Source organism: Adiantum capillus-veneris, chromosome 18, assembly GCF_014529385.1.
Source record: "Adiantum capillus-veneris isolate H3 chromosome 18, ASM1452938v2, whole genome shotgun sequence".
NCBI lineage: Eukaryota > Viridiplantae > Streptophyta > Polypodiopsida > Polypodiales > Pteridaceae > Adiantum > Adiantum capillus-veneris.
In genome coordinates this window covers 124,867,280-124,891,728 of record NC_140948.1, presented here as the reverse complement: position 1 = coordinate 124,891,728, position 24,449 = coordinate 124,867,280, and the positions used below count along the sequence as shown (strand labels likewise).

General features: G+C 45.5%; 1 protein-coding gene across 4 annotated transcripts in view; it reads right to left on the bottom strand.

Annotated features, from left to right (window-relative positions):
* The window catches only part of TDP1 (tyrosyl-DNA phosphodiesterase-like protein), a 143,201-nt gene that overhangs the window by 97,903 nt on the left and 20,849 nt on the right, over nucleotides 1–24,449 (bottom strand). For 3 of the 4 annotated variants that reach the window (XM_086489271.1, XM_086489272.1, XM_086489269.1), the window contains exon 2: nucleotides 2,556–2,738. In XM_086489271.1, coding sequence (XP_086345397.1) covers nucleotides 2,556–2,738 — 183 coding nt within the window. The remainder of the gene's footprint in view (nucleotides 1–2,555; nucleotides 2,739–24,449) is intronic. The other variant, XM_086489270.1, reaches the window with a different exon arrangement.

Genomic DNA, 24,449 nt, shown 5'->3' with positions numbered 1-24,449 from the left:
AATCTCCATGGAGTCTCCTGACTTGAAGATAGGTACAATAATAGATAGGCTACAAGTATCAGGCAAGCCCTCGCACATGGCACGGTTGAACATAAATGCTAGAAGCTCGGCTAGTAGATCTCTGGCATGCATGAAATGCTCGGCCACTAAGCCATCATGATCATATGCTCTCCCAGTCCTCATCCTGTTAATGGCCTTCTTCACCATCTCAGTGGTGAAAAAAGCACACGTGTGTGGGCATGGCTCGAGGGGGTCGGGAAGAGGTGCTTGTCCAAGAACTGTGTACAAAGATGATGCATACTCACCCCAAGCCTCTGTAGAAGTAATGGCAAGAGGGGGGGAGTACTCATGCAAGAGTCACCGTGCCTCACCTAAGTCCTGACTCAAGAATAGCTGATATAGATCCTGCTCTAGTCGAGCCAAAAATGCCCTCTTCTTCCCCCACACTAGGCGTCGGAAGGCAATCCGTGACTGTCTGTGAGTGATGTCCCCCAAAAGCACCTCTCTCTGAAGTTTGGCTCTCGTCTCACAGCACTCCTCATCATACCAGCTGTTCTAGGGCATGCTCCCAAAACGTCCTCTCTGCTCAAGCTGGGTGTGTGGGTATGCCTCTTCTGCTGCATCATGCAATGTCTGTGTCAGTATAGTAGTAAGCTCCTCCACTGGTCGCCCTGGCTCCTCAATGCACACGCATCTGTAGATCCCATCTATGTAGACAAAGTCCGTCTCCCGTGTAAAGATGTAGCGAGTAGGGGCTTCTACCTATGGCATGTGTGATACACTAAACTGAAAAGAGATGGTTATCGACACAAGGGCATGATCTACTGCCACACCAACAGGACTAGCTCCAACTGTGAGGTCCTCGACACTAGAGATAAAGCTTGGTCGTGCCATGACATAATCCTCTGAGCTGGCTCCATGTCTGTGTGGAAAGCATGTAACACCTCCAGCAGCGGGAAATCTCTATAGGCCATTCAAAATGGCCAATCCATGTGCAGTACCCATGTCTAGCTAGAGAGAGAGAGAGAGAGAGAGAGAGAGAGAGAGAGAGAGAGAGAGAGAGACTCTGAGGATACACAACAAACTGTATCTTCTTCTGGCAACAAGATGAATCTGGATAGAGAGGATCCACAACTCAAGGCAGCCATGTTGCCCTCTAGAGGAAAGGATCTCCTCTGCTCACCTAGGCCTCCATCTAAGATAGTCTGCGTATGCACGAGATCGCCCATCTATGAGCTCCCCTAAGAGGAGGATGTTGTCAAAGGTGGTGCTCCAAGGCCAGATCTGAGAGGAAACACCACACTGCCCAATATCACTGGGGATGGGCTGCTCCCCAAAAATGCCAGGGGCTGCCCTCCCAATGGGCTACCAAGAAACCCCAAACTAGGGCTGCCCCATCAGGGGGCGCCTTGCACGCTAAGCACACACTGCCCTCTCATATATAGGTTCCAAAAAATCTGCCAGACCCACTCCTATTGCCCCACGACATGGAAAATAAGGGGTATATATGAGAGAATAGGGGACCTGGGACACCAAAGGTCCTTAGGGCTTGGTGAAAAATCTGCAAGGGCTAGGAAAAAATACCCCTTGCCAACAGGAAGCTACATGGCCATGAAAAGAGCCAAAACCCTGGCCTATACATGGAAAACACATCTTGACATGAGAAAACTGCCTCAAGCCGACCGGGCACATCCACAAAACAGCCCTCACTTGCACATTTCTGCAACAACTTTTAGGGTTGTTGAAAATAAAAACATCATGACCAACCTGGGAAGACACAACATTCTAGAATCATTACTAGAAAACTAAGGACTTTTATTCTTGTAAGTCATCCATCATAGATAAGATGCTCCCACGTTAGGTATGTGAACTCGTTGCACAATATAAGCAGCCAGGTTCTTTGGCAAGGAACAAGGCATAGGAAGAGCAGCTTGGATGCATTATCCCCATGTAAAATGGCACAAAGTTGGTGTTTTTGCATTAACATGCCACTGCTTCTTCATTTACTGTTTTCACCAATGGATATCTTTCATTGAGTATGAAGGCTGACCCTAACTAGCAAAATTTGAGGATTTCAAGTGATAGCTTAAAGCAGCAAATTGCCTGCATGTCATACATATTGGCTAGCATTACTGACATATATTGTGCATTTGCTGCATCAGACAAGTCTCAACACAGCACTTTGGAGCATGATTACTGAGACCGTAGGTAGGCTCATTCCAAGATAAAAAGAGGTGAGCCACACATCATTTGACATCAGTTCCTGTGGTTTATGATGGGAGTTGCCACCTCTTTGATGGCTGTTAACAAGCCCTTATTCAGTCAATAAGTTCATGAAACTCTAGTACCACAGTCCTTTCATACTTGGCTTTCCTCAAAAAGAAACCAGTTTGCATGAATATTCTAATAATTTTATTTGTTAATAGTATTTTAAGCTGATTATTGGCACAAACAAACCGTCCCTTTTGGTGCTTGGATAATTAGCTTTATCACAAAAGTTTTGTACAGAAAATCTTAGGCACATTCTCAATATCTAGGCAGGTTGTAGGCCTTACCACTGTAACTTGAAACATTCCACTGGATGCATGAATACTTATGTGCTTGCGACTAACTTGTTTACTTGCAGCAGCCAAATCACTGCGACCAACAGTATTGAACCCCTCATAAAGGTTGATTGGTTGACATGGGTAACTTTCAGAACTGGCATCATTAATAGGAACTAGAACACCATGCTGCAGCTGCAAAAGAAGACATTAACCTCTGGAAGGTGTTTTTACTCTCTCTCTCTCTCTCTCTCTCTCTCTCTCTCTCTCTCTCTCTCTCTCTCTCTCTCTCTCTCTCTCTATATATATATATATATATATATATATATATATATATATATATATATATATATATATATATATATATATATATATATATATCTCTCTCTATATATATATATATATATATATATATATATATATATATATATATATATATATATATATGGGTTTGTGATTCGACCTAGCTATATGGACACGCATCTTTCTCATGGTTTGCGGTGTGCCATTGGCCAGATACGCACGTCCTCACATCAGCTCGAGATTGAGAATGGCAGATTCAGAGGGACACCAGCAAATAGCAGGATATGCCGCTTATGCCATCTAGAGTCAGAGACAGAGGTACATTACATATGTCATTGCACAGTGTACTATGAGATACGAGGCCGTTTTCATTGTCTATTCAGAGAAGGTTTTGGGCCTCTATCTAGGGTCATGAGTTATGAGGATCAGAGATGTCTTGGGCTATATCTACTTGAGTTACACAGGCATAGAGAAACTTTACTGAGGAGAGCTGAAGAGAGACAACCCCAGTGACAGATCACAGATTTCTTTGCACTAGAAATTATACACCCAGAAGAACAGACAGAGGAGCAACCAACAATGGAGAGGTATGCCTGCACTACTGGCATTCTCATAGACCGAGCATTGGAGCTAGGGAGATCTAGACGACCCCGATGGAGAAGAGGAGCTACACAGTTTCGAAGGAGGCTACAGCAAAGGATTCGAGCCATACTTTTTCATCGTCCAGAGTGCAAATGAAGATGGATCTCTACTTCCCTCCCATATTTTCTACACATTGTATAGCTTAGTTCACACATTTCACGCCTTTCACACCTATCAGCTTAGTTTAGGGTTCCGCAATATTTATATTTTGTTATCCTAGTTTAATTTATTTTGTTAATCTGACTTTGTATCAGATACACCGCATTGTAACTTTCTAGTCTCATAGGTCACTTTGGCCTTTTGAAGACATTAATATAACATTTCATTTCTCTCTCTCTCTCTCTCTCTCTCTCTCTCTCTCTCTCTCTCTCTCTCTCTCTCTCTCTCTCTCTCTCTCTCTCTCTCTCAGATCTATAGTCATCTATGTACAGCAGCTAGGCCAAGACTCTCAATGGAGGAGATCACCACTTTACTGATAGAGACATTGCATGATGCAACAGCAGAGGCATACCCACACACTCAGCTTGATCAAAGACGTTGTTCTAGGAGCATGCCTCAGAGCAGTTGGTATGACCAGGAGTGTAGAGAGACGAGAGCACAGCTTCACAGGGATCTTCTCCTAGGGGTCATCAATCACAGTCTCGGATAGCCTTCCGAGACCCGGCACCTTGTGCGATGGAAGAAGCAAGCATTCCTAGCTCAAATGGAACGGGACTTATGGAACTTCAATATGATCACCAATCTTGCGTTGTAGATCTTCTAGAATAACCATAGAAGCCTGAAGGTGGCATAGTACTTGAGAGAGCCGGTAAATTAAAAGTAAACCCTTGCTCAAAACCCAAATGAGGATGGTGGAGGGAGATGGGTCGAGGGACGGAGGAGAGCGGACAGGGGGCTGGAGGATAAGCGGAAGCCGCTTCTCTCTCTCTCTCTCTCTCTCTCTCTCTCTCTCTCTCTCTCTCTCTCTCTCTCTCTCTCCACATGTAACCTTTTGGTCTCATAGGTCATTTTGGCCTTTTGAAGATGTTAATATTACATTTCATTTCTCTCTCTACCATACTAAGGATCCATACCATACTGGCACGACATAGGAGCCGTCCTGACAGAGTGCCTACCTTGGAGGACATTGAATCTCTATAGCCTTTTGGATACTGATGTATATGTATATGATGCCTCCACTGTCACAGAGCCCCATTGTATCAGCTCACCCTTTGTATTCCCCTTGTATCAGCTTTCACCCCACCCCTACCCACTATTTTCTTTTCAGTTCTTTGTACTTTTTGTACCTAGACCTGGTATTAGATTCACCACATGTAACCTTTTGGTCTCAAAGGTCATTTTGGCCTTTTGAAGACGTTAATATTACATTTCATTTCATTTCTCTCCAGATCCACCAGAGCCAAGCCCACACACATGTGCTTTCTTTACTGCCGAGATGGTAAAGAAAGCAGTTGACAAGATGAAGGCAGGAGAGCGTATGATCATGATGGCCGAGTAGCATAGCATTTTATGCATGCCAGAGATCTGCTTGCAGAGCTTCTAGCAATGATGTTCAACCGTGCCATGTGCAAGGGCCTACCTGATACTTGGAGTTTGTCCACTATCGTACCTGTCTTCAAGTCAGGGGACCCTGTGGAGCCTGGGAACTACCGCACTATCATGATTGGACACACATTGGCGCGGTTGTATGCATCCATCCTTGAGCAACAATTGAGTAGATGGGCGGAGAGAGAGGGTGTACGGGCAGCAAGACAGGCGGGTTTCAGGAGAAGTTTCTCTACTCTTGATCATATTCCGACACTCGAAGCCATTATTGAGGAGGGGAGATAACATGGGAGACGGATCTATTGTTGCTTTGTGGATTTCCGCAAAGCCTTCGATACAGTGCCCAGAGCTAGATTGATGCGCAAACTGCAGGAGATGGGGGTACCCAAAGAGTTGATTTGGGAGATCATGGTTCTATACAAGTCAGTAGTGGGTTATACGCAATCCAGAGGGGATTTCTGATTTGGTTCACTCTACTATTGGGGTGAAACAGGGTTGCCCACTGTCTCCTACACTATTTGGCATGTATGTGGATGAGGTTGCTAACTACATTGAGAGGGATGGTGACAGAGGCAGTGCCCAGAGCTAGATTGATGCGCAAACTGCAGGAGATGGGGGTACCCAAAGAGTTGATTTGGGAGATCATGGCTCTATACAGGGAGATCATGGCTCTATACAAGACAGTAGTGGGTTATACGCAATCCAGAGGGGATTTCTGATTTGCTTCACTCTACTATTGGGGTGAAACAGGGTTGCCCGCTGTCTCCTACACTATTTGGCATGTATGTAGATGAGGTTGCTGACTACATTGAGAGGGATGGTGACAGAGGACCAAAGTTAGTAGGGACATGGATCCCACTATTGTTATATGTTGATGATACTGTGTTGATTTCTGAATCCCCGGAGGGAATCTAGCGTCATTTAGATGCTTTGTACACATTTGCCCACGATAGTGGATTGTCTGTGAGCCTTGGGAAAACCAAGGTTATGGTGTTTAACACCACACCACAGTGGGTCAGGAGGTCATCACCCACTTTTACATATGGCCAAGAGACGGTGGAGTATACAGATGCATACACCTATCTTGGGGTAGTCCTTCAGTGGACTGGTGTTTTCATTGAGGAGAGCAACAGAAACTAGATTGACAAGAGCTTATGCGGCCCTAGGGGGGATTGGAGAAGATGTGTTCGCAGGTTCAGTTTCAGGAACCTCGAACAAAGTTTTGGCTTTTTGATACTCTAGTGGCTTCAGCTATATTGTATGGGGTTCAGATTTGGGGACCCTCAGTGGACCACCATGGCAGATCTGGTAGCACTGATGGATGGAGATGTATGGAGAGGCCTCTAGTCTCTATGATCTGTCGGTTGATTCGGGCTAAGGCCTCAGTGCCACATGAGATTATTTGAGCCGAGCTAATTGCCCCCCCTCTTGTAGTTGAGGCCCTTACTAGATCAATTTCCTTCATGCATAATTTATGGGACCTCCCTAGAGACAGATATGCTCAGCTACCCCTTGAGTCATCCCGACAGCTAGCACTACAGGGGGACATAGCATGCTGGTATGGACAGATGACATCATGGTTTCAGTCACACATGGATAGACTGCCTCCTTTAGTTTCCTTTGATGCACCCTCCATTTCTCTCACATGGACAGAGATCACTAGACTCATACGTCAGGATTTGATTCAACTAGATACCAGAAGCACATAAATACAACCGATACAAGAGTTGGGCATGAAGATGGCTTTCTATAAAGAGCATCTTCTCCAACTAATAAAGGATGGATTTGTAATCAGACCGGCATATAAGGACACTCATTTTATCCTATGAGATACAGTTGGCATGTCCTGGCCACTCAGAGTGTATTACTCTCATCATTGGAAAACTGCGTCTACATATTCAGTCGTATGTGGACACTAAAGAGTTCTATATCATGCCATTGGAAGGGTGTGATGCGCTACTGGGAATCCCGTGCATGTTCAGAGTACACGGTGTGCTGGATGTCTTCGGCAAAACGGTCACCCTTCAGCATAGGGACAAAGCTCATGTTTTGGATGTAAAGCTCAAAGGGGAGTCTATCCCTATTGTATCTGCTTCGGCTAACACTTCTATAATTAAAAATCGGCAGTGCTTGGTGTAAGGCAGTGAGATTGAGCGAAAGTGTGCATGTGCAAGGGTTGAGATGGATTGTGGCAGTGAGTGTGAGTTGTGTTGTATGGTTTGTTGGAAGCTGGCACAATTGCTTGGGCTTGGATGGCACTGAGTGCCATATCTTTGTTTTGTAGCTCCAAAGCATATTGCACCTTTTGGGTAGCTAACCCTGCTTGTGCCTTTGCCAATTGTTCCTTGAGATGCATTATCTCCTCATTTTTCTAGGCTTGGGCAGCCCGATGTCCTGCTATCAAGATTTGTCTATCATATTTTTCCTGTGCGCGGGAATTGTCTGCAACATGGGCACTGTAGTAGGGATCATCGGCGCGTCTTGGCCATTGACCTTTTGCGTCATAGGTGCCATATCTGGCTGCTGTCCAGAAAAACCAGCCATGCCAAAATTACCATGTGGCACCCCAAACTGGCCTTGGTTGCTCTGAAAACCTTGTTGCATGCCGATGCTACCATACATGGGGTTTGGCATCATGCCTTCCATACCCCCAAATACTGTTCCTGGCATATATTGCTGGTTTCCTAGCACATAACCAGCCATACTTTGGAACACAGATCCACCCTTGAAATACCCAAGATGTACCGTGGGTGGTGGAAAAACCTGATGCATTGCCTAGAAACTGGTTCCATGTCCCTATAACACAATATACGGGCTTGGAAAGGTGGCGGGCTGAACTGGCAAAGCCTATAGAATAAGCATCCTAACCACCCGTTCAAGGACGGAAGGAACTTGTTTTGGAGCCCCTGACTCCGCAACATGTGAATGCTCCCTATCCTGTTGAGACGCATGAAGTACTTGGGCTTGAGCCTCAACAGGCTCCACGGGCTCTGTGAGTTGCCTTGACTGTTGTGGCACTAGTGGCACTTGCAAAAACTCCATAAACCTTGGGTTCTGCACCAGTCAAGAAAACACGTTCACAGTGGCAACTAACTGAGTCCTGAACGCATCATCTTCAAGTTGCCCAGTCATAAAGCCCTGCACTAGGGGAACATTCACATTAACAGGCGGTACAGACAGACGTGGCCATAAACTCTCGCCAACCTCGAACATTGAAGGAATTTCCTGTCTGTCCTTCGAAGAGGAACCCTCTTCCATTATACCCTTCCCTTTGTCGGCCATAGTGTAATCCCCCGTTCCTGTACTCTGTGTCTTCACCAAACCAACCAAGGCTCGCTTCTTGAGGAAAAAGTGATTCTATCCCGGCGACGGAACCATGAAACAGGCCCGCAGGGCGATAGATGTAGGCTTTCACCCAAAACTTTACTTTAGACTTTAGGACACAGAGAAACTTTGCAAAAGAAAACCTGTAACGGGAATTGATACTTCAAACACACGGCTTGGAAGCTAGAGCACTACCAAGCAGACACCGACACTTGCTGGCCCCAAAGACTGGCACCCCTTTCAGTATTTCTTTTTTGTATTCAAAGAGGGAATAAAACCTGTGATTTTCTACAAGCTGTCCCGCATAATCCGGGCTGAAAATGACCTGTTCTGGCCTGATGTTGGCAACATAACTGTACTAGGACGCTTCACAGACAGTATCCCCACGCAATAGACGACTTTCCCGACGCATACTAAACCTGGCGAGAATCTCCAGCACGCAGAAATTTCTATTTTCTGCCTTGAAAATGCGCCAAATCACCTGTAAAGCGGTCCCCTCGCGTCCCGGACCTCTTGGGGGCATTAGGGACCGTTTAGGGCCGAAACCTTGAACCTGCAAAAATACACAGCAGGCTGTATTTCCCTGTTTTGGGCTCCGTTTCGGGAGCCGGTCACATCCATAGCAAGTCCTCGAGCTCCCGCACCTGTAGGGCTACTTGCCCTTTGAATTTGGACGAGATTTCTCGCATGAAATCTCTCCGAATTCACCTGTACCTGCGGGGGATTAGAAACTAGCTAATCCAGTACCTGTGCAAGAGGCAATTGCCTCGGCAATCACGCATGAACCCACACAACTGTACATACAAATGAAAAGAACTCGAGCGGGGCATCACGTTTCTGTATTCAAAGGGGGAGAGAGATGCACGAGAGCAGAATCATCGCGCTACATAACACAAGAGAAAAGGCAAGCTTTCCATTAGAGTTGTTAGACGTGCACCCACTAGTCACCCACACTCTGTAGTCACTTAATGAAGAAGAGGTAGCCCCAAATCAGCCTTTACTCTCTAAATGGGCGCCCCCAGCTGATGTGGCATGCAGAATGGCTCACAGGCCGCCAAGTGTCCCTTATGCCCCTTTTGAGTTAATTCCTAGTACCCACCGACTTATGAGTGTAACGAGAGGGCCTAAATGACTTTGAACTGAGCCTAGACACCCTTTTACTGCTTGGATTCGAGTGCCGGTCGGCCCGACCATCTCGTGGTGACCTACCCTTCCCGCTTGCGGGCGAAACTCTCGGCCATCAGTCGTTTCACACTGGCCATACAATGTCCGACCATTTGCAACTTCAAAAAGAGGGTCCCAAAAATTAAACAAAAAACATTGGAAAGAAACTAAGGTTAGCACTTGCCACGTCCTCATGATAGCAAGTGGCACCGCTGGTAGTAGTGGACTGGGAGCATGCCTCTCTGGTGGAAGAGAGACTGGTGGAGTTTCTACAACAGGGATAGGTATAGGAGAACATGCATCTGCAAGTGGGACGCTGGAGCTAGTGACTGTGGTAGGAGTGAAAATGGCAGAAGTAGGGAGAGGGACACACACTATAGATGTCACGTGACACATCCAATCCTATGTCTCCGTGGACAAGCTACAGCATGACCAGGGTTCAGTTCAGTCAAGTCAGTCTAGATTAAAAAGTGATCTGGCACTTTTGTGAGTCTATGCGTAGACCGTGCATGCCCAGTCACTTAGTGTAAATGCATATCCTCTGGTTGCACACAGCATGATCAAAAGCATTCCCATCAGAATTCATTAGAATCAGTCAGGGGTATTTTCCAGTGCATTTAGCCTATTTTACCTATTTTTGGCATTTTTCACTTATTAATCTAAGTGACTTTCCAACAAAAGTAGATAGGGCAATTTTGCTAAGTTTGTATATGAGCAAACTAGAGCTAGCACTATTTGGCAGAAGAGGCAACAGGAGCCAAGCTCAGCAGGCAACTTCTCAGCAAGACCAAGCCTTGGCGGTTTCCCCCACCAAGCAAGAAGAATCAGCCCTAGTGTTTTCTCATCAGCAGATCACCGCGACGGAAGCAGTCCCATTACATAGCGTTTTTGCATCAGCATCATCGCCAGCAGAACCCCCAGCAGATAGCGTTTTTGCAGAACATTAGCCTAGCGTTTTTTGCAGAACCTCCGCCTAGCGTTTTTGGAACACATCAGCCCAGCGTTTTTGAATATCCTAGCGCTTGCAGATCCCAGCCTTTGCAAGTTCAGCCTGGCGATTTTCAGCCCTAAAGAAGTAGCAGATTCGGGCCGGAAAGACCATCAGTTTTCAGCCTTGAAGAATCTCAGTTTTCAGCCCTAAACCTGCAGATTTTCAACAAAAAAGACCCACAGAAAACAGCCCCCAAATCAACGTTTTTGGACCTGCAGCAGATTTCAGCCCATAGCGTTTTTGGACAGCAGTAGAAAGATTGCAGATTTCAGCCCTTAGGTCGACTTCGTGATCACCGACATAGCCTAGACTTGCATCAGTCTCATGCATCACCATTGTACAAGATTGTGCAATCATAAGTAGACCACTCTCACCAACAAGAGTGGGGCCTTCGGAGGAGGGTTTTACAACGTCTCTGGTGTCGTATCTCTCTTCTCTCTCTATCTCTCAGTCTCATACACATGCACGCACAATGTCCATTCACATTGTTTGTGATCATAGCATTCTCTCATTAAGAACGGAAGGCTCTCCCTTCCATAAGAACAAAAGGAACCTTGAGCACAGTTCAGAGCACTCATCTTGAGCAAAGCGCAAACATTCATTCCGCTGCACCTAACATTGGTATCAGAGCTTTGGCAGTGTTATGTATCACTCAAGGAAAGAACCACAAGAACCACATAATTTTTTTTGCTTGTTGCGGTCGCATGAACCCAAGTTCGCTTAGGCGTGTCAATTCCTTTGAAGAGTGACAGGAATCCCAAGAAAGAAGGGCTTGTCCAGCCTCCCCTTGTGTCTCTTTTCACTCATTGAGAGCGGACCGTGCACTTAGCGGCCGGCCAATCAACGTGAGGTGGGAAAAAGCAACCTTGGTGTGAGCGCAAGGCCGCCAAGGGGTGCGCTAGCGCAAAGGAGTAGAACTCGGTTGAAGAGAAGATCCTTCTCAAACATAGATTGCAAGCGAAAGAAGAACTGAAGAACCTCAAGAACTCAAGACCCCCAAGAACCCAAGTTCCTCGTGAACTTAAGAACCCAAGACCCCAACAACCCACAAGAACCCACGACTTCAAAATGGTCACCACTCGAAGCGGAATGGATACTTCGCTTGGAGGTGATGAGCATGAGAGAGGCAAAGTAGAATTTTCCCCACCAGGAGGTTTCCCGACCCTCCCCCTTCCCCATCTACGCCAAGGATTGCACTAACTCCTATGGAGGCTTTGAAGCAGTTGTTTCTCGAAAGAAAGTTAAAACGCGAAGAAAGAGAAGCAGAAAGAAAGGCCTACGAAGAAGAAATGGTAGCCATAGATCGTGAATACGAAGAAAGCATGGCAGCCATAGAGCGTAAGTACGACTTGGAAGCCAAAGAAAGACAAGCCAAATTGGATCGCGAGAACAAAGAAAGTCGAGCCAAATTTGATCGCGAGAACAAAGCCATCAAAGAAAAGAGCGACCAACACATGAAAGAGTTCTTGCGACTCTTTTCTCAAGTGCAGGCACAAATGCAAGAGATTCGGGAAAAGGAGACTCTTTCAGTCTCTTCTTCTCCAAAGCATGATACACAGGATTCGAATGACAATGATAAGCATGATGATTTGAATGATCAGGACAAGCATGATGATTTGAATGATATTGATAAGCATGATGATTTGGATGACAATGACAAGCGTGATGATTTGCATGATCAAGATGTGATTTCTCACGAGCACGATGATTTGCATGATCAAGATGTGATTTCTCACGAGCACGATGATTTGCATGATCAAGATGTGATTTCTCACAAGCATGATGAGTTGCATGAAGAAGATGTGATTGTTCACAAGAAGGATGATGTGTTAGTTGATGCTTTTTCTAGCGAAGCTAACCTCGTTGTAGATTCGATCAATCACGAAGAACCGATCTTGACTTTCGAGTCGAGGTCCAAAGAACCCCCACAAGACGATTCGATCATTCAGGAAGAACTGATCTTGGCTCTTGAGCCTAGGTACACAGAACCCTCACAGGAAGTATTATGTGTTCGCATGATTGATACGCACGCATTGTTCGAGTGTTTCATTCGTGATTGTTTTCTGTATTTAATCAACGTCTTTATGTGATCCCTTTTCCTAGGCATGACATATTGTACGTTGAGCACGTTTCACTCATGAATGAGCACAAATGTATGCGGATTGTTCATGAAAAGCTGAAAAGTATGCATTCAAGGGAGTCACATTCCATGTCTCTTCCTTGGCATGACACATTCGTAGAAAGAGCACATGAAATTAAGAGCACCAAGATGGTCATTTCCATTGTGTTTTTCCACAGTGGATTGATTTAGATTAGAAGAGAAAGATTCGATCTCATTGTTTGCGTGTGTGTGGTGAACGATTTGGCACTCCGTCTCTTTGCTCATCTACATTGCATGCACAGTCTTTGTGGAAGACGAGAATTTTTCCATTCACTTTAAATGGAATGGGTATGTTCATGGTTTTGCGTTGGAAATGGTTTCAGGAATTTTCAGCCATGGAGATTCTTGAAGAAGAAAGAAGCATGACTCTAGACGAAGTTGAAGCATCGAATGTCACGTGACACATCCAACCCTATCTGTCCGTGGACAAGCTACAGCATGATCAGGGTTCAGTCAGCACAGTCAGCCTAGATTTAGCAGTGATTTGGCACTTTTGTGAGTCTATTCGTAGACCGTGCATGCCCAGTCACTTAGTGTAGATGCATATCCTCTGGTTGCACACAGCATGATCATCAGTATTCCCTTCAGAATCCATCAGATTCAGTCAGGGGAATTTTCCAGTGCATTTAGCCTATTTTCCCTATTTTTGGTATTTTCACTTATTCATTTTAAGTGACTTTCCAACAAAAGTAGTTGGGCAATTTTGCTAAGTTAATATATAAGCAAACCCAAGTTAGCACTTTCTGGCAAAAGAGGCAACAAGAGCTCCCCGCTCAACAGGCATCTTCTCAGCAGGAACCCCTCAAGACCACAAGCCTGCGCGTTTGCAGTTTACCTCATCGCCAACACACATTCAGCCCAGCGTTTTGCATATCGCCACACCTCTCCCCTGAACCCTGGCGTTTTTCATCTTGACCATCGCCAGCACATCAGACAAGCTAGCGTTTTCCACTAACGCTAGGAAGGCAGATCAGCGTTTTTGGTTTCAGCCCCCTTTGCTGCAGATGTTCAGCGTTTTTCAGCATTCCACACAACAACAGATTCGGCCTAGGTTGGTTGCAGAAGACCCCCATTTTCAGCCCTCGAAAACGCAGCCAAAACAGTCATTTTCAGGCACCGAAACAGCCCCGAAATTCAGCAGATAGAAGACCGCAGATTTCAGCCCTAAAGTCGTCGTCGTCGTCACCAGCATAGTCCTAGATTGCATCAGTCCATTGCATCATCATTGTACACCTTTGTGCAATCAATAAGTAGACCACTCTCGCCGACGAGAGTGGGGCCTTCGGAGGAGGGTTTTACAACGTGTCTGGTGTCGTATCTCTCTTTTCTCTCTATCTCTCAGTCTCATACACTTGCACGCACAGTGTCCATTCACTTTATTTGTGATCATAGCGTTCTCTCATTAAGAACGGAAGGCTCTACCTTCCATAAGAACTAAAAGGAACCCTTGAGCACAGTTCGGAGCACTCATCTTGAGCAAAGCGCAAACAATCATTCCGCTGCACCTAACATTGGTATCAGAGCTTTGACAGTGTTCTGTATCACTCAAGGAAAGAACCACAAGAACCACAAGAATTTTTTTGCTTGTTGAGGTCGCACGAACCCAAGTTCGCTTGGGCGTGTCGATTCCTAATCGTGTTTTGTTGAAGAGTGACAGAAATCCCAAGAAAGAAGGGCTTGTCCAGCCTCCCCTTGTGTCTCTTTTCACTCATTGAGAGCGGACCGTGCACTTAGCGGCCAGCCAATCGACGTGAGGTGGGAAAAAGCAACCTTGGTGTGAGCGCAAGGCCGCCAAGGGGTGCGCCCGCAAAAAAGAGTAGAACTCGGGTGAAGAGAAGATCCTTCTCAAACACGATTTGCAAGCGAAAGAAAACCTCAAGAACCTCAAGATCCTCAAGAACCCAAGAACCCAAGAGCTCAAGAACCCAAGTTCCTCGTGAACTTAAGAACCAAAGATCATAGTGCATGGTCGTCACCCGAAGCGGAATGAATACTTCGCATACAGGTGATGAGCATAAGAGAGGCGGCGAAGATTTTTCCCCACCGGGAGATTTTTTCGACTCTCCCCCTTCGCCATCTACGCCACGAGTTGTACTAACTCCTATGGAGATGATGGTCAAGTCGATGTTGGGCATGATGGCACAACAACAAGAAACGAATCGACTTGCGTTGGCACAACTCGCAAGCAAAGCAGAACAACAAGAAGCTAAGGACCGTGAGAGCGACAAAAGAATTGCAAGACTTGGCGCCGCAGAACAAGCAGCTAAGGACCGTGATCAAGCAACTAAGGACCATGAGCGCGATGAAAGAAACGCAAGACTTGCCGCACAACAAGAAGACAATCGCCTTGCTTTAGAACGCAAACGCGACGCATGGAAAGAAAGAAAAGAACTAAGAAAGGAGGAAGCGGCAGCACGAAGCGCGGCTTTGGAGATTGAGCGTGAGGCTCAACGAGAACTACGCACTCAAGAATTGATTCGACAAGTACTTGCCTCGAAGACCGAACCACCCAAAGATCGTGGGAGTTCATCAAGCGGTGCAAGCCACAACGCGGATTCCAACCATTCTGTCACAGAGAAGTTGACTTTCAATAAGTATCATGGTAAGATGGATGCTACGGTTATTCATTCTTGGTTGCATTAATTTAATGCTTATTTTGCGACAACTAAGAAGACAGGAAATAGCAAAGTTTTGACGGCAGCTATATACCTTGCCGGTGATGCCATCAATTGGTGCCACGCATGGCAAGAGGCACAGCTAGCCGCGCACCCAGAGGAAGCCGACGGATTCACGCCCCTTTCCTTCAATTGGGCTGATTTTCAAGACAAGCTCAAGGCGCGGTTTATGCCACCTCGGTACCTTGCACGATTGAAGGACGATTGGCGCTCTCTCAAGCAAAATGGTATGCCGGTTATGTCTTTTTCTAATCGTGTTTTGCAGCTAGGTACTCAATTACGGAAATCGGATGATGAGCGCAAAGAGGCTTTTCTCTTTGGATTGGACGAGTATATCAAGTACGATGTCGAGGTACTCGATCCAATCGATCTCAACAAGGCGGTAGCGATTGCTCTCGCAGGAGATGAAGCACAGCAAGGGAAAGCCTAAGGAGAACAAGACTTCCACAAGTACCTCGCAAACTTCTCAGAACCCTCAGAATGGTAAGAACGGTAAGAGTGGTAAGAATGGTAACTCTTCTAACCAATCTTCCAACAGTCTCTCAGACAAGAATTCTTCCAATGAATCTAAGGGTAAGGCTAACACAATTGCTAAACCTAAGCTTACTCCATATGAAAAGGTAGCACAAGGAATTGTAGGAGGATACATCACGTCGGAAGAGCAAAGCACTTATTCTAAGGAAGGACATTGTTTTCATTGTCACATTAAGGGTCACATAAAAAGAACATGTCCTAAGCTTGAATCGAATGAATCTAAAGAATCCACAGAACCCACTTCCTCTGTCAATGCAATTAATGATGACACGAGTGTGCCCCAAGTTTCTCAGGACCCTATCATTGATGATTCTCTCATTAAATGTTATGGTCGTACGTCGGGGCAGCGTTTTATCATATTGTTTGACCCAGGTAGTATGCATGATGTGATCAGTCCCTCTCTTTTGGAGAGAGGCCGCCTCAAAGTTAGTCCGAGATCTCCTATCGAGGTCTCTGGCTTTCTTCCCGGTATGGACGCTCTCCTCACGGAGAAGTGCCTTGATGTGTTTTTTGGAATTCAACAAACTGCCTTCACTAGGCGATTTGTTGTTTCTCCTCTCTTAGGATGTGATATGATTTTGGGCATTCGTTGGTTTCGTGATAATGACGCTCTCATTGATTTTAAGACTAACACCTTCACTCTCAATGCCGAAAGTGATTCTCCTATTGTCATTCATGGAGAGGACATTGTTCATTCTCCATCTCTCATTGCTAATATGCAGGACAAGATTAAAAGGATTCAGGAGAAGGAGACTCTCTCAGTTTCTTTTTCTCCACAGCATGACACACACGATTTGCATGATTATGAGAGGCATGATGATGATTTGAATAACAATGATAAGCCTGATGATTTGGATGACAAAGATAAGCATGATCAAGATGTGATTTCTCACAAGCATGATGAGTTGCATGAAGAAGATGTGATTATTCACAAGGATGATGTGTTAGTGGATGCTTTTTCTAGCGAAGCTAACCTCGTTGCAGATTCGATCAATCACAAAGAAGCGATCTTGGCTCTCGAGCCTCGGTCTCAAGAACCCTCACAGGAAGTATTATGAGTTCGCATGATTGATACGCACGCATTGTTCGAATGTTTTATTCGTGATCGTTTCCTGTATTTTAGTCAGCATCGTTATGTGATCCCTTTTTCCTAGGCATGAAATATTGTATGTTGAGCACGTTTCTCTCATGGATAAGCACGAATGTATGCGGATTTTTCATGAAAAGCTGAAAAGTATGTATGTCAGGAAGTCACATTCCATGTCTCTTCCTTGGGATGACACAGTTGTAGACAGAGCACATGATAGTATGAGCACCAAGCATGGGCATTTCCATTGTGATCTGCCACAGTTGATTGATTTCGATCAAAAGAGAAAGATTCGGTCTCATTGTTTGCATGTATGTGATAAACGGGTTGTCACTCCATCTCTATGTTCATCTACATTGCATCCACAGTCTTTAGCGAAGACAAGATTTTTCCTCTTCACTTTACATGGAATGGGTATGTTCATGTTTTTGTGTTGGCAATGGTTTCAGGAATTTTCAGCCATGGAGATTCTTGAAGATGGAAGAAGCACGACTCTATACGAAGTTGAAGCATCGAAGGAGCCACTGAAGACTGTGTCGTTTTCGGCGCGGCCAAAAGAAGCAAGCGTTGCAGACCTTTATGAAGTTCAAGTACCGCACGACCCACACATCAGAGTGGGCCGGCGAAGAGTCCCTTCCAGGATTCCGGATGCTATTGACGATCTCCCTCCACGCCATACAGTTCGGTACCAGTACCTCAATTTGAAAAGGAGGGGATGTCACATGACTCATCCAACCCTATCTGTCCGTGGACAAGCTACAGCATGATCAGGGTTCAGTTAGTCTAGATTTAGCAGTGATCTGGAACTTTTGTGAGTCTATTCGTAGACCGTGCATGCCCAGTCACTTAGTGTAGATGCATATCCTCTGGTTGCGCACAGCATGATCATCAGTATTCCCTTCAGAATCCATCAGATTCAGTCAGGGGAATTTTCCAGTGCATTTAGCCTATTTTCCCTATTTTTGGTATTTTCACTTATTATTTTTAAGTGACTTTCCAACAAAAGTAGGTAGGGCAATTTTGCTAAGTTAATATATAAGCAAACCCAAGTTAGCACTTTCTAGCAGAAGAGGCAGCAGGAGCTCCCCGCTCAACAGCCATCTTCTCAGTAGGAACCCCTCAAGACCACAAGCCTGGCGTTTGCAGTTTACCTCATCGCCAACACACATTCAGTCCAGCGTTTTGCATATCGCCACACCTCTCCCCTAAACCCTGGCGTTTTTCATCTTGACCATCGCCAGCACATCAGACAAGCTAGCGTTTTCCACTAACGCTAGGAAGGCAGATCAGCGTTTTTGGTTTCAGCCCCCTTTGCTGCAGATGTTCAGCGTTTTTCAGCATTCCACACGACAACAGATTCAACCCTAGTTGGTTGCAGAAGACCCCCATTTTCAGCCCTCGAAAACACAGCCAAAACAGTCATTTTCAGCCACCGAAACAGCCCCGAAATTCAGCAGATAGAAGACCGTAGATTTCAGCCCTAAAGTCGTCGTCGTCGTCGTCACCGGCATAGTCCTAGATTGCATCAGTCCATTGCATCATCATTGTACACCTTTGTGCAATCAATAAGTAGACCACTCTCGCAGACGAGAGTGGGGCCTTCGGAGGAGGGTTTTACATCTCTGGTGTCGTATCTCTCTTCTCTCTCTATCTTCTCAGTCTCATACACTTGCACGCACAATGTCCATTCACTTTGTTTGTGATCATAGCATTCTCTCATTAAGAACGGAAGGCTCTACCTTCCATAAGAACTAAAAGGAACCCTTGAGCACAGTTCGGAGCACTCATCTTGAGCAAAGCGCAAACAGTCATTCCGCTACACCTAACATCGAAGGAGCCACAGAAGACTTTGTGTCGCTTTCGGCGCGGCCCAAAGAAGCAGGCATTGCAGACCTTTATGAAGTTCAAGTATCGAACGACCCACACATCAGAGTGGGCCGGCGAAGAGTCCCTTCCAGGATTCTAGATGCTATTGGCGATCTCCCTCGACACCATACAGTTCGGTACCAGTACCTCACTTTGAAAAGGAGGGGATGTCACGTGACACATCCAACCCTATGTGTGCGTGGACAAGCTACAACATGACCAAGGTCCAGTTCAGTCAAGTCAATCTAGATTTAGAAGTGATCTGGCACTTTTGTGAGTCTATTCGTAGACCGTGCATGCCCAGTCAATTAGTGTAGATGCATATCCTCTGGTTGCACACAGCATGATCAAAAGCATTCCCATCAGAATTCATCAGAATCAGTCAGGGGTATTTTCCAGTGCATTTAGCCTATTTTACCTATTTTTGGCATTTTTTACTTATTAATTTAAGTGACTTTCCAACAAAAGTAGATAGGGCAATTTTGCTAAGTTTGTATATAAGCAAACTAGAGCTAGCACTATTTGGCAGAAGAGGCAACAGGAGCCAAGCTCAGCAGGCAACTTCTCAGCAAGACCAAGCCTTGGCGGTTTCCCCCACCAAGCAAGAAGAATAAGCCCTAGCGTTTTCTCATCAGCAGATCACCGCGACGGAAGCAATCCCATTGCATAGCGTTTTTGCATCAGCATCATTGCCAGCAGAACCCCCAGCAGATAGCGTTTTTGCAGAACCTCAGCCTAGTGTTTTTGGAACACATCAGCCCAGCGTTTTTGAATGTCCTAGCGCTTGCAAATCCCAGCCTTTGCAAGTTCAGCCTGGCGATTTTCAGCCCTAAAGAAGTAGCAGATTCGAGCCGGAAAGACCATCAGTTTTCAGCCTTGAAGAACCTCAGTTTTCAGCCCTAAACCTGCAGATTTTCAGCGACAAAGACCCACAGAAAACAACCCCCAAATCAGCGTTTTTGGACCTGCAGCAGATTTCAGCCCATAGCGTTTTTGGACAGCAGTAGAAAGATTGCAGATTTCAGCCTTAGGTCGACTTCATCATCACCGACATAGCCTAGACTTGCATGAGTCTCATGCATCACCATTGTACCAGATTGTACAATCATAAGTAGACCACTCTCGCCGACGAGAGTGGAGCCTTCGGAGGAGGGTTTTACAACGTCTCTGGTGTCGTATCTCTCTTCTCTCTCTATCTCTCAGTCTCATACACTTGCACGTACAGTGGCCATTCACTTTGTTTATGATCATAGCATTCTCTCATTAAGAACGGAAGGCTCTCCCTTCCATAAGAACAAAAGGAACCTTGAGCACAGTTCGGAGCACTCATCTTCAGCAAAGCACAAACATTCATTCCGCTGCACCTAACAAAAGAAGCCACAGCTAAAACATGCTTAGTGTGATCCAAAACGCCCGAGCATACCCACAACAAGTAGCGGGAGTATACAAGGGACGCCGTACGGGGTGCTTCATCCAAAGCTACTTGCTTTCAATACTGGTAGCGATGTTAGAGGATTCTACTGTGTCCTTCACCACTCGAGCCGTCTTCTTCTTCTTCTTCTCAGGTAAACTTGTTGTATGGGCAACAGATTTCCCTTTTGCTTTGAAGTGCGTACTCTGTATCTCGACATCCACATCCACAGGGCTTACATGAATGTTAATAACCCAAGCCAATATAGGAGCTGCAAAGCACTGAAAGCTAGACTGTACCGACTGCACTTGTGCTTGAAACCTCTTAGCCCGCGACTGTAAAATGTGTAAAGAATCTGATGGAAACCACACGGAATAGTGTGGATTAGGCAATAGAGGCAGTCGCAGTGAGAGAACGGCGTAGGTACATCGCATCTTTACTTACTTACTTTAGCATCTCTGACCAGAAAGTAATACTTGAATATAGCCAAAAGCTTTTTATTCCTTGCATAGTCCGGGTGATCAGTACTCAGTAGTTCCTGACATGCCTGAATGGTCGCGTCTTTGGGAAGTTGTGAATATGTTCTAGTGGCTGGTTTTACCGAGGGCAAGCTTGTCATCCCCAAGGCATGACCAATGCGTGTAGCTATAAGTGTGTGACCGCGTACCTTGGGGAAAAGCTTCAGAACCTCATGGACCATATCCACAGGAACATTCTCAAGTAGATCTGCATCCGCCAATGCTGTAAGACCTAGAGTTTGTAGTTGATCTTTGGATTGAACTTGCCCAAGTGATGGATGAGACGGTTGTAGGTGAAAATTCAAGGTGAATTTGGTGTGACTTTTTTATGTCTCAGGCCTACTGATCTGATGGCTAAGCACCTAAGTGTTAGTCTTCTTTTTATTTTTTGGACGTTCATTCTAATTACTTGAAGGGTCCGACTCCGACTGCGACTCCAAGGACTCTGTAGATGCTTTGTAACTGTCATCACTAGGATTGCTTGAGCCTTGAAGACATATCTGTTAGGCCATGGCTGGTGTGTTCTGCATCTTCCTCAACAGAACTTTCAGATCTATCAGACAAAGGCCTCTGGCGCAAGGTCCTTTTACCCACCTGCTTGCTTCTTCCAGCCACAGGAGTAGGAGTCTCTGTATTCTCAAGTGCTGGTCTGGTCACTACCAATGCGAACAAGCGTACACTCAAAGTAGATGATATTTGAGAGAAGCATACATCAACATATCTGATACATCAACATGTGTTGCATTGTATCCTCAGAAGCATTTCCGCAGAGCAAAACTTTCCACAATAGCATACATAGCAGAATGAGATTCTCTTATGCAGCACGCAGGTCAATTTGTCCCTGTAGAGGAAGCTGGTCACTATCGATGTGTTGTGTGTTACGCAAGACTGATATTGACTATGACAAAGAGCGACAAAGCGCACCCGGAACTGCTAGCCCATATGCAGAGTAGTCAATCACATTTGCTGCGGTCTGTATCACAGCAGATAAGATTAGACTCATTAGCAAATGGTTTTGAAAGCGTTGGGTGTCAAAATTAGGAACTCAAAATCTTCTCCAAACATCACCTTCTTCAGTAGAGTGTACTGCATTTTTCTTGCTTGTTTCATTGTTCTCTCTAGTTTCAGTGTTCTCTCTCACCGGGACGGTGAGTGGTCTTGTGGCGGGCAACCTGTAGCAGGGCTACAGTTTCACTAGTGCAGGACAGACAGTTAGTTCAGTTGGTCACAGTTGGTCAGGAGTTCACACTGGCGTACTCTCGCCTAGGCAGTGACATGTGCCAAGTGATACGGATGGAGGTCTAGTGGACATTGAGGCCAGATCACCACCACCTCAGTTTGGAGATAGGCTTAGCTGGATTGGGATATCTGCTAGCCGTTGGTGGCTCCTTACATATGAGTGGTTGGGTCTAGGGTAGGATAGGCGATCGATATCATTTACTTTGTGTGGTCAGTCGTCTAGAGTCATTCATCTTATGTTATACACAGCACGTCTGCACCATCCCTGCACAGTTGAGCCTCGACACCCCCATTGTACCCATGAGATCTGGGTTGGAGCTGAGTGTGTTGCCATGCCAGAGTCTATATTGGTTTCTCTGAGTTAGTCGATGTTCATGTTGTTCATGTTGTTCATGTTCAGATTCACTACTGAGTCGTGATGTTGTTGCTCTGTTGTTCATTGTCTTCTATGTTTGCATTCTGTGGAGTGAGATCTCACGCACATGCTGGCGAGTGACCACTGACTAGACTGTCACAAAGTGATGACGTGGCGGACAGCAGAAACCGTAATTTTTGCCAGAAACCCTAATTTCAGGAAATCGTGGAGGCTTTTTATTTTTATTTTTATTTTTATTTTTATTTAAAAAAAAAAATTTGAAAATGATGAGCGACGCAAATTTCGCTTTTTCTCTACTTAATGAGAAAGAGAGAGAGAATGCTTTTGCTTTCAAGTTTTGATTCTCTGTGAGAGAGAGAGAGAGAGAGAGAGAGCAATTGCTTTTGATTTGAAGCTTTTGGGGCTCTGCTTTTGGGCATCCCTTGTAACCTTTAAATTAGTGGTGAGGGCCTCACTTCTCAGGGCATCTGGACGCAGAGTCTGAGAGTGAACCCCGAGCCACTCTCTTGTACTTTGATGATTGATTAATACAAAAAGAAATACCGAAAGGGGCGCCAGTTTTTGGGGCCCATATCTCTAGGCACGGAACTCTGCCGGGCCAGTGTAAATCTATTGTGATTTGTGACTTGTTTTGAAGTGGTTATTTGGTGCTGTCGCGGTTGATTCTTGACTTGGAGTGTCTAAGTCTGTTACAGTGGTATCAGAGCACGGCCGATTTCTCTTCTACGGGAAATCCGATCCCCAATTTTTTTTCCGTGGCACCTATGGCTTCACGCAAGGATCAGTCGACTCCCTCTGCATCAGGACATGCGGGCTGGGATCACAACGAAGATTCTAGCAGAGAGTATGAACCACAACACCACTCCCGAAACCCACTCTCAAGAAACCTTCTGCCTCCAAGAAATATACGGAGAAGGAACTGGAGAACGTGGTTGATGCACGGATTGCTCAGCTTTTCGACGTGCAAAAGAAAGGCAAAAAGCACGGCAAAAAGCAAAAGAAAGGCACTGACTTCCCGGGATATTTGGGTCGTTGGTCGACATTTGACAAGGCAAAGAAATTGAAGAAGCGCGTCAAGTTTGAAGACCTACCCAATTCTTCTTCTTCTTCTTCTGACAATTCTTCTAGCTCTTCAGACTCGAGCGAAGAAGACAGGAAAAGCAAAAAGCGAAGCAAGAAACAACGCTTCAGAAAGGGCAAGGAAGTCTAGGTCTCACCCAGTGAGTGACACTTCTACAGAGGACTCGTCTATGGACAGTTCAGACTCTGACAATGGAAGAAACTTTTATGCGAACAAGAAGAATTTTTACAAAGCCAACCAGTATGACTTTCTCGAAGATAAAAGCAAGAAAGTCCGAGAGTTTAAGGAAGGTGGCCACTTGATCAAGTTTGATACTTTTTCAGGATACTCAGATGCTTCGAAGGCTTTGTCTTTTTATACAGCAGTTTGACATCGCTTTCGCGGGAGGACGCTATTCAGAGCACTCCAAGATTCGGAGAGCTGCCTCTTACTTTAAGAGGAATGCTCGTACTTGGTGGTCCACGCTTCTTTTAAACAAGACTGCGCCAGTTAAATGGCTGAAATTTAAGAAGCTTTTTATTTCTTCTTGGTTAACGCAAATATATGAATGAGATATACGAGCTGCTTGGAACCATCTTCGGATGACCAAAAAAGATACAATCAATGCTTACTGTGAAAGATTCTGGAGCTCTTTTCTACCCGCCTCTTCATTCAAGAAGATCTCGTTCAGAGAACAGATTGGGCGGTTTACCTTGCGTCTACCTACAGAGATCCGAGATCACTGCTTGGAATAGAAGTCAGCTTCTATTTAGGAGTTGATGAGTCATGCGAAGCGGGGCTTTGCCATTCACTCTGGCAGTTTGACCTACCCCACAGATAAGGCCATGACACAACGAGCCGAACAGACTTCTGGGAATGAAAATAGAAAGAAAAAGAGCAACCCAGAGAAAAAGGATGCACGACCCAAGCTTACTCCTGAGGAGAGAGATCACTTCATCAAAGAGGGGAAGTGCTTTGGATGCGGGGAACATGGACATATCTCCGTGAAG